This window comes from Miscanthus floridulus, chromosome 12, assembly GCF_019320115.1.
Source record: "Miscanthus floridulus cultivar M001 chromosome 12, ASM1932011v1, whole genome shotgun sequence".
Classification (NCBI taxonomy): domain Eukaryota; kingdom Viridiplantae; phylum Streptophyta; class Magnoliopsida; order Poales; family Poaceae; genus Miscanthus; species Miscanthus floridulus.
Window position 1 is genome coordinate 81,742,487 of NC_089591.1, and position 10,903 is coordinate 81,753,389.

Below are 10,903 nucleotides of genomic sequence, written 5' to 3' on the forward strand. Positions count from 1 at the left end.
TATTACCGTTGCCTCGATCCAGTCTATTCTACTTACCGGGGTGAAAGCGAAAGTGCGTGAAACAAGAAACGTTTTACCGCCGGACATCATCAGGTAGCCAGGTAGTCAAACAAGAAACGTTTTACCGTCGATGCGCATGCAAGGACGGACCGGTTCTTCTTCTTGCTTGCATTGGGGGAGTGAGAAGCAGTCAGTCGCTGGCTGCTGGCTAGCCGTTTCGCTTGGACGCTAGCACTGCCGCTGCTCCTAGTCCTCCAAGCTAGCAAGGAAACGTGACGAGGAGATACTACGGAACTACTGCTTCCGTTCATGGTTTTCTTTTTCGGTCAAAATCTCCTGATATTTCTGATATATTATTTCTATATGTAGGTGTCGATAAGAGAAATATCTATCTTTTTCGTATAAATTTTGTTTAAATTTATTTAAATTCAAATTAAATTTTATTTGAATTTGGTCCGATATTTTCGATATATCCTCTTTATCTGTGACCCCCGATAAATTTTAATTTCTAAAAATAAAAACCTTGCTTCCGTTCCGTTCCGTTCCATGTGACTACGTCTTTGTTCAAAAAGTTTGGATACAGAAGAACAACAGAAGTCGTCTGTGATTGGTCATTGGTGAACGGTTTATACAACTACAATGTAGAGGCCGGAATATCGCATGTATTTCTTAATAATAATTACTACGTGGAAAATGTCATGTTCAGGCGAAACTTGCAAGAATCATCAGCGGATCGTGGGTGCTGACTTGTCGGAACCGCGCCGCACGCGTGTACGAATATGTCCACCAGACCTCCACCTGCATGCTGCGTGCGCGTGACTTTTTGTTACGCAGCAGTACAGTTTTGAAGCGGAATATCGTGCGCGTGACAAGCTTGTGGTGTGCGTCACTGCGTCGGTTAGTTGAACAAATTAAATTAAATTAAATATATGATATCCGGGGTCAAATGGCTGAGGTTTGTGGAAGAACGGCCAATGATTTCGGCGAGTTTTGAAGCGATATTGTGGTCTTACTCTGACTTTTTCTATCAGTATTACCTCTGGCCTTGAAGAAAAAAAGAAGGTCGTTTTGGGCTGCTCAAGTGCTGATGGTAGTAGCAGGAACCAACCAACCAAAAAACTAGCATTTCCTGTTTGACAAGGTCGTTTAGCCTGGGTTACCAGTTGTCCTGGGCTGCCATTGGCCATGTTCTTCTTTGTGTCGGGTAGGGGGGAATTTGTGTCGGGTGTTTGGGACTATGGGCTCATGTTCTTCTTTCCCCCTCTTCGTGGGTCGTGGCCGCGCGCATTTGCACCCTTTTGTCAGGTCCGTGTCGTCGTGGTACAGCTGTTCTGTACTACTAGTACTGTATAGTAAAGGTCGCATACGATACGATACGAGAGAGTGCAGTGAGTATACGTATTTCAGAGTCAACTTTAGAGTGCGAGACACGCTGCTGAGCTCTACATGTACCAGTGAGTACTGCGTCTCCTTCATCCCCCATTACGACGGACGCCGATCCAGAAAACGCTCATTGCACACTCGGCTCGTACCGTTGCAGTACACACGCACGCTCGCAGTCACATCTGCGTCGTCTGTCCTCGATGTCCATCTTTTTTTTTTTCGTTTTGGTTTCATTTCAAAAGCAGCTGTGTGCCTGTGAGTCTGCAACCACGCACAAACGAACGGCGCCATGGAAATATGCAGCCTGATCGGCAGGCAGTTAACGATCGTGGATTATTTACTGCTGATTGGTTTGGTGTCAAAGAAAAATACTATTTTAGCTTATAATTCACGATGAAGTGAACAGGCTGTGGGGTTTGGCGGCCTGTGGTCCGTGTGTGCTTGTGCCATGCAAGTCCGCAAGTGCAAGAATTTCGTCGTGTGTTCAACGCATTGCATGCAATTGCTGCTTTGCTTGCAATTACTATTATACAGCATGTTCGTTTGGCTGTGACGTAAACGATCGTAAATTTTCAGTCGGAACAGTATTTTTCTTACACAAACCAGCCAGCAATATTTCTTCATGAACCAGCAACGATACGAATCAGCCAACCGAACGGGGGCATATATAGTCGTGACGCTTGCAGATTTTCTGTACCAATAAAATAATGTGCTGTATATTGTAATCCCAAGTCAAAGCGCGCGTGACGCCGGTGAGGTAGGTGCATGCGGCCGTGGCCGGCCGGCTTATTCTCTCATTGTTTGTACGTACTATATATCCTCGACTGAGATTTTACTAATATATATCCTCGATCGATATGATCGCCCACGCGGCCATGCCAGCCAACCGGAACCAGCGGACTAATCTGAATTCTAAGCTGGAGATTAACAGGTGTTAATGTACTACTAGTCCAACCAACAGAGACCCAACTACGAGTGGATTTTTATACAAGTAGGGGTGGTACGCACGGTCATATCACATGGACAGCCAGACATCCACGCACAACCCCGATCATCACAGTCACAGCTACCACTAGCTAGCTGCTCAGACGAGCGTACTCTTACTAAAGATGGCAACGGAGGTTGCCTCCTCATCCCCGTCCCCACGGGGAGAAAAAATCCCCGTCCCTGTTCCCGTCAAAGCTCACAGGGACGATTTCTCCCCTATCCCCGCCTCCGCGAGGGGAAAAATCCCCGTCGGGGATCCCCGTCCCCGCATTTGTTCATCACCATTCAAGTTAATTCATCATCATTCACATGAGTTCATCGACACAATATTAGAGTACACCACGAATCACAATCCAAAAATAGTTAAATAGCAAGAAGCAGGATATTAATCATTACAAAGGTGTAGAACTAGGGTTATTGCTGTTATATATACTCAGAAGACATTGGGCCTTCGTGGGCTGGTTGGGCCATCAGGAAAGAGAGCAAAGCCTGTATATAAACGGGACGGAGATGCGGGTATCGGGGACGGAGAATGCTCCCCCAGACCCGTCCCCGCCAAACCCAACGGGGGACGTTTTCTCCCCGTTTAGATCCCCGTGGAGGCTTATTTGACTCCATCCCCGTCCCCTAATAGGGGAATTCCCCGCGGGGAATCGGGGATCGGGTCCCCGTTGCCATCTTTAACTCTTACGCACCAGGGCATCCCTCGAATGTGTGTGTACCTAGGAGCATCTACGGGCGTGTTTGTTTGCCTGGATGAAAATCTAGAACAAGGCCCATGAGCTGCAACCGGATGTGTTTTTGTTTCCCTGGAGGCTGCCCGTAGCGCCTTATCTGCAACGCTGGGGCCGCAGCGCCTTGGGTCCACGCTCGAGCTCCGCGGCGTGGCCTGCATGGGCGCCGCGTCCATGGGGAGATGGTGGACAGGGTGCTGGGATCCACGACGAGGTGGACGTGTTGGTCCATGCGGGTAGAGTGGGTTCAGGCCTACTCGTGGCATTCGGCAAGGCGACCCTATTTTGTCATACTTGTTCTTCTTGTGTGCGGAAGGACTGTCCAGTCTACTGAAGTCCGTCGGTCCAGTGCATTTATCCGAGGCTGTGTTAGTTTGCGAATTTTAGAAATTTGTCTACCGTAGCACTTTCGTTTTTATTTGTTAATTAGTGTTCAATCATAGATTAATTAGGTTCAAAACGTTCGTCTCGCAATTTTCAACCAAACTGTGTAATTAGTTTTTTTTCGTCTATATTTAATGCTCCATGCACGTATCGCAAGATTCGATGTGATAGCTATACTTTTTAAGAATTTGGTTGGGAACTAAACAAGCACCAATGGCGTCCGCGTGGGTCTTCACGCACCCTGGGATGATTGCATCGTGTTCTCAGAAGCGTAGCAAAGGGGGCCGCTAGGATTCAGGAGATTTTGGAAATGTATAGTAAGGGCTCCGGCCAGCTGGTTAACAGAGATAAGTTCGCATTTTTTTTTCAGCAAAAATTGTTTGGATCAAACGAAGGAGTTGGTTCGGAGTGAGCTTCTTATACCAACGGAAGCATTGTCAGATAAATATTTGCGGCTGCCTACAGCGTTGGGTCGTTCTACTACAGAGGCCTTTGAGTTCCTGCCGGCAAGGATCAGAGGCCTTATTGGTACGTGGAGTGGCCGTGAAGCCAGTAGCGCGGGGAGAGAGATCCTACTCAGCTCAGTAGCACAGGCAGTACCAACATATTCAATGAGCTGCTTCCTCTTATCCAAGTCGACCTGTAAGAAAATGAGGGCAGCAGTAACAAACTACTGGTGGGGAGGATCGGCGGACAGCCGGCACATCCACTGACCACTGGCTTTGTTGGGATCGTCTAACCCAACACAAATCAAGAGGTGGTATGGGCTTCCGTGATCTCCATCTCTTTAACAAGGCCATGTTAGGGAAGCAAAGGTGGAGACTTATTACAAGGCCTGATAGCTTGTGCGCCCGGCTCGACCTTTATGGAGAGTTCTGGAAAGAAGCACGCTAGTCATACATGGCGTGCAATCTTGGCTGGGAAAGAAGTACTGTATTGCAGCAAGGGGCGATCAAACGTACTGGTGACGGTAATTCTACAAACATCTGGCAAGATCGGTGGATTCCGTCGCACTCTAATGCAAGACCACTCAGACCCAGAGATGTTCAGGAGGTGACTACGGTGTCTGAGTTGATGACGCCCTCGGGGCAATGGAATGAGGCTCTGATCCGGGTGGTGTTTATCCCAGTTGATGCAAAAGCAATCCTCCGTATCCCTATGAGAGCGCAAGTTGGAGAGGACTGGTGGGCCTGGGAGCAGGAGAAACATGGGGTCTACTCTGTTAAGACAGCATATCGTCTCCTTGCATCAACCCACCAGCCAGCCACTGAAGCTCCGGAGAGCTCGGGGGATGAGGTTTGGAAGAAGACATGGAAGCTGAATGTTCCACCGAAGGTGAGAGTCTTTTGGTGGCGCGTTCTTCATGATTTTTTGCCGGCAAAGTCAGAGTTGCAACGTCGGCATATTGAGCCGACTGGATTTTGTGAGACACGCGGTGCAGAGAGTGAATCCATTCGGCACGTGCTGCTTGACTGCACAATAGCACGGATGTTTTGGCAGGAGATCAAATCCATCACAGGGGCCAAATTCCCTAATTCGTTACTGTTTTGGCAGTTAAGTTGACAGTCACAAACTCACAATGTCAGATACCAATTGGTGTGCAGCAATCAGCAGAGGATCGCGTCGGCAGCTCTATGGACACTCTCTGAAGATGTTCGGGTCAGAGTTTACGTCCTTTATGGTGCTTGTGACCGTGTGGTGAGAAGGAATGCAGAGGAGAATGCAGGTGACAGTTAAATCGGGTTCTGTACTTGAAACTATTCTTTTTCTACCTTAATTGACATTAAAAAAAAGACAGTTAGGCCTTGTTTAGATTGCCTCAAAATTCCAAGTTTTTTCACTCTCTCTCCATCACATCAATTTTTGGACGCATGCATGGAGCATTAAATGTAGGTAAAAAAATAACTAATTGCACAGTTTGGTTGTAAATTACGAGACGAATCTTTTGAGCCTAGTTAGTCCATGATCGAACAAAGTTTGTCAAATACAAACGAAACGTGCTACAGTGTCCAGATTGCAAAAATTTGCAATCTAAACGAGGCCTTAAATCGGGTTCTGAATTGCTATAGAGCGCAGGGATGCACATTGGAGTCTGCTGATCATTTGGGTGCAACCTGTCTGTTCATGAGACTGTGACTCAGCCCACTAGTTATCAATGTGTATACCGATTACAGTACTTAACTGGTAGGCCATTAGAAGAATGGATAGATTTAAGACAACAAAGCTAACCTTCCACAGAGAGCCTGCATAAAATACTTCAGCCGAATGTTTCACCTGACCATCAGCAAGCCTGTGCACATCCTCGAACTCAACCCTGTGATCTAGATACGAGGTGCCCGATTTGTCTGAGGTTTGATGAAGACGGAAGCCCCTGTTTTTTTGAAGTGCAAAGGCGTGCGGCAATGCTAGAGGAATCTGAATTTAGAACATATACGGGGAATACTGCTAGCAAATTTTGGTTCTAAGGCCTCATATTATGAACAACTAGCTCAGCTGAATCGTGAGCTACTGCAACATTTTTATCTTGAATCAATGTGCACATCCCATATACGATAAATATCAGACATATTTTGGTTGATTAGTCTTATCAATTTTTATCTTGAAAATTCTTATTTCTTTTTTCTTCATTGGCAGACTATCAACAAGGAACCAACCAACAGGTAATCTAAAAGTAAACCCTCGGGGGCAAAGTGACTTCAAAGATATTATTACTTGCAGTCAGGTAAACAACACAACATACTGTTCGATGAGGGGCCCTATACTGCTTTTTGATGATAGAACCGCAGAAACAGATATATCAGTAGCCTTACCCAAAGCGGAATGAATGGAAAATGACTAGGTGGTGGTTTCATGTCTAATGATATGGTTGCATCCTCTGCAGTTTCCCAATCTGACCCAAGTTCATGCTCCTTTGACTCCTGCATCTGGACAGATGAACCACCTGGAGTGGTAACGGATGCAACACTACAATATCTTGTCTGCATGCCTGACTCAAATAGATTTTCTGCATGCTGATGAGCAGCGTGGTTTTCTTGGCTTAAGATTAACCAATGCAGTCAGACCATCTGCTGAAATATCTCCATTGCGGTCAATTCTAGGTTCTGATTCGTCATTGGCAAATTGCTGACCATTTCTTGAACCGAGCCCGTAAGGGACACGGGAGAAGACGTAACGCGTAGGAGCCCAATACCAGCAAGTCCATCAACTGTTCCTCTTACGTTAACACGCACAGGCCCAAGCACACCATTCCCATCACCCTGGACATCCGCAAGGTAGGCCCTGTTCGGCTTACCCCATATTCGACTTGTTCGGCTTTTTTTTTTAGCCAGAACAGTGTTTTTTCTCTCACGATAATTCAGCCGGAACAGTGTTTTCACAGTCAGTTTCAGCCAAGTTTTAGACCAGCGAACGAGGCCACATATGGTACCAGAAGCGCTGCTCTGGTCATGCTCCTGCCTGTAGTGTGTATGTGAGCTCACATATGCTTGCTTGCAAGCACAGGAATTACTTGTGTATCAGCGAGATTCTCCTTTGCTGTCACAAGAGAACCAGATCGGCTCTCCGGGCTGCCAAGCATGTCGTTTCATGGGCCATCTAGCCGAGAGGCCAAGCGAGGGATCCTGGGCTCCTGGCAGAAGTTCCAAGCACGCAATTTGTGGTATATACAGGAAGGCAAGAAAAATGTGACGTGTTCCCAGGTGGCAATGCTATGAGCCAAACAGCTCGGTGGTTTCGGTCAGAGCTTATGAGTCATAAGCAACCAGCACCGACCGGACTTAAAAACCTAAACCAACCAACGAACGTGCTGAAAGAGACCTCTAGTCAGCCAACTAACAGAACTTGCATTTTTTTTTTTGGTCGGAACAGACAATAGCGATGCTCCAAAGTCAGGAGCTTAGCAAAGTTCTGAAGCAAACTCATTTCTTATTCATCATGTTGAACAACCAAGTCCACAAGCCACAAGCACTGGAGAAACTAATGTACAAATGCCAGGATAAGGAGAAGGCAGGAAAAGGGAAAAAGAAAACAAAGTTCTAGTGACAACTGACAAGGCATACTCTTCCATCCTGTTTCTCTCTAGCACTAGCCCAATCGGAATGATGGAGCCTCTAGCTGGTTTCAGAAAATGGATGGATACAAGTCTTGACCTGTGCTTGGATCTAGATAGAAAGGCCACGGGCAGGGGCAACGGCGAACGAGAGAGGGCTGGGCAGAGGAGGTTGCAGTGCAGACATGGGACATGGTTTGGCTGGTGCGCAGAGCAGAGCCGTGGACATGTTGTCCTAGATGGCGTCGTCCCAGGCGGCGGCCCAGTTGGTGGCGCTGCCGACGCGGGGCATGGAGTTGATCTTGGTGAAGGTATCGACCTTGAAGGTGGCGCCGCACATGGCGCCCTCGCTGTCGACGCGTGGCATGGCCTTGAGCCTGTTCATGGGGTGCTCGAAGCTCTTGAGCCCGCCCTCGCTGTGGAACATGCAGCCCGCGGGGAAGGGCGCGTACGACTTGCCGCACCCGCGCTTCACCACGTCGCGGTCGTCGCTGATCACCGCGGACCCGTCCGCCGCCACGCCCCAGTACAGCGGCACGGAGTCGCCGCCGTCGTTCCCGCCCAGCGCGGCGAACACGGCGCCGGAGCGGTTGTCGAAGACGACGAAGGCGAAGGCGCCCGCGAGGTCCTTGACGACCTGGTCGGCCGGGTACGGCCCGCGGTCGCGGAGCGTGCGGTAGGCCTCGATGACCAGCAGCGCCTCGTTGGTGGACCGCCCGCACAGGCCGTACTGCCGGTTGAGGCCGCTCAGGTTGTCGAGGCGACCCAGGAAGACGCAGTAGATGTCGTCCAGGCCGCAGAACATCCGCTGGTAGGTGCCGGAGGCGGTGGGGCCGACGCAGGCGAGCGCGGCGCCGCCGCCGAAGGAGGTGGAGAAGGCGTCAGTGGGGTGCGCGGCGTGGAAGTCGCGCAGGATCTCGTCGGGGCTCCGGGGCTTGTTGTTGGACGACGCGCCGCCGCTCCGGGGGCTGTTGAGCTCCTGCGGCGCGTGCGCCACCTGCTTCTGGAAGATGGCCAGCATCCTCGTTCTGCGCTAGTGCCCTGCTGCAGGTTCTGGATGGAACGGACTGCTGCTTGTGGAGTGGAGTGCCGGATCTGAAGTGAATGCAATGGCAATGCAATGCAATGGAGGTGGGGATAGAGATGTGGCGCGCCTTTTATAGCAGGCAGGGACAGGAATAGGATAGGGTGTTGGCATGTGTACAAAATAGATGGTTTTACCTCTGTCCTGCCATTAAAAAGTTTGAGCGGTCACAGATACCATTGGTTAAAACTTCTTTGCCCTCTATGTTATTCCGTCCACCTTCTATTAGATTTTCACCGTTTGCTAGCCCTGACACGTGGGCCTAGTGACTTGAAATGTCCAAAATGCCGTTGGTGGTTGTTTTTCTCAATCCCTCGCCGCCGGTCCTCTGCAGAGTACCCAGCGTCGGAGGACGAGCTGGTGCGGGCCGTAGCCGCCCCACGTCCAGGAGCGGTGATGGCGAGGGCCTCGTCATCAGCACCAGGCGGCTCGACCGCATCATGTCCGTCGACACCGCGGTCGGGGACATGACGGCGGAAAGCAGCGTCACGCTACGGGACCTCGCTGCGCCGTCGCAGTCTCGCAGATGCCACCAAGGCTAGGCTCGCGCTGCCCTACACGCCCTACTGGTGGGGTCTCATCGTCGACGGCATGCTCGCCGCAGTTGAGGAGGGCGTGGGGAGGCGGCATCCGCGGAGCGCGGGCGAGCTCCACCGGGCGCGTGAGACGGCGGCTGTGGCGAGCTCTACCGGGGGCGGCAAGACGACGGCCGCCTCGAGCACAGCTGGCAGCTGCGCCTGTGGAGGACCATCCAGGCCAATGGCGGCAGCATAGTCGGGCACGATGCGATGCTCGGCAGCGGTCGCGTCGGTGCAAGGCTTGTGACGGCGAGGAGTGAATATGCGCTTCGGCAACCTGATGGAGGAGGAGGCTGCGACGACATGGCTTGTGACGGCGAGCAGGTGGTCACCATCTCCGGGTATGAGGACGTGGCGCCCAGCGACGAGCAAGCGTTGCTCAACGTCGGGCGCACCAGCCCATTAGTGCTGCCATCGAGGCGTTCAGGAGGCACTTTCCAGTTCTACAGCGGGGTACATATACATAACCATTACCAATCTCGATCCATTCAGCCGCCATTGCAATGCTCGGCATGCCCCTCATGGTGGTGGCCGCCGCGCATGTCGTGCCTGAGTCTGATGAACGCGTGTTTGGGCGGATGGCCAGAGCACTGCGATGACCATAGTGGTCCACTGATGGCTCGTCGGGACGTGCTTGCCCGTATCCAGTGGCTTAGCTTACTTGCTCTCTTCTTGTGGGTTCGAAAATGGTTTTCAAATGGTAAATGAGAGAATTGATACTATTTTAGTAAACTCTAGCAATATGAGAGTGGGGCAGAGTTTTGAAGTTTTTCACTTTTTCTTTCTTCGGCAAGGTTAATTATTCTAAAAAATCATTTGTGAACAGTAAAAACACAGTAATAATCAAATATAAGTTGCTTCATTGTCCATAAATAATTGTCTCATGGTTCTCGTGTTAGGATGCTATAAGAATTTATATCTTATGTACTGCTGCTAACAACACAAAATCAACGATTCCTTGCTATTTAAACAGTTTTTTGTTTTTGTAAGAAAAACACTTGCTAGTATATTTTTGTAAGAAAAAAATACAGTGTTCCTCTATATGAAACTTTATTCCTTTATATATTTTTTCTGTGGCCGAGGTTAGTGGCATCAGAGGAATGACAAACTTTTGCATGGTGTTCAGGCTTAAGGGCATTTTAGACTTTTTTTTTTACCGTGGTTTAACACCGTTAGAAACAAAATTAGACGGAATAATGTGGAGGACAAAGAAGTTCCGACCAGTAACATCTGTGACCGCTCAAACTTTTTAATGATTTATAAATAATTATAAACTTTGATAATGACACGCGAGTAAAACCGTCTGCAAAATATCCATTCCGTGGATCCAAGGAAAGCGTGGAGTAGACTAACGTGGGAGTGGGTGCTGCCGCTGACGTGTAATTGTAAGGGAGATGGGAAAAAGGCCCGAGAGGATAAGATCATCACGTAAGGCAATACCGGTCGCTAATGATGATGTGTTACAGTACTAGTGCTGGTAGTAGTAGCACTACTACCGTCGCTTCCATTTGGGAAACGTTATCCGGTGGGCCACGTGTAACAGCGGATTGCCATCTTTTGATACCGCCTGTTTTTTTTTCCTTTGCTCCTGGCAGGCAAGGGCTACTAGCGTTTTTTTCACTCCAACGTTTTTTTTTCTCGACTTATAAGTAGTATAAACGAATATTATTTTTTCTTTCACAATAAATTCGTCAACAATATTTTT

At 49.2% G+C, this 10,903-nt stretch overlaps 1 protein-coding gene and 1 pseudogene across 1 annotated transcript; both read right to left on the reverse strand.

Moving 5' to 3' along the window:
• Positions 1–5,567: 5,567 nt before the first annotated feature.
• LOC136496242 (uncharacterized) lies at positions 5,568–7,554 on the reverse strand (annotated as a pseudogene).
• Positions 7,389–8,657, reverse strand: LOC136497001 (stem-specific protein TSJT1-like). Its single transcript, XM_066492786.1, has one exon. The coding sequence runs from the start codon at positions 8,555–8,557 to the stop codon at positions 7,772–7,774; it is 786 nt and encodes a 261-aa protein (XP_066348883.1). The 5' UTR covers positions 8,558–8,657; the 3' UTR covers positions 7,389–7,771.
• Positions 8,658–10,903: the final 2,246 nt, after the last annotated feature.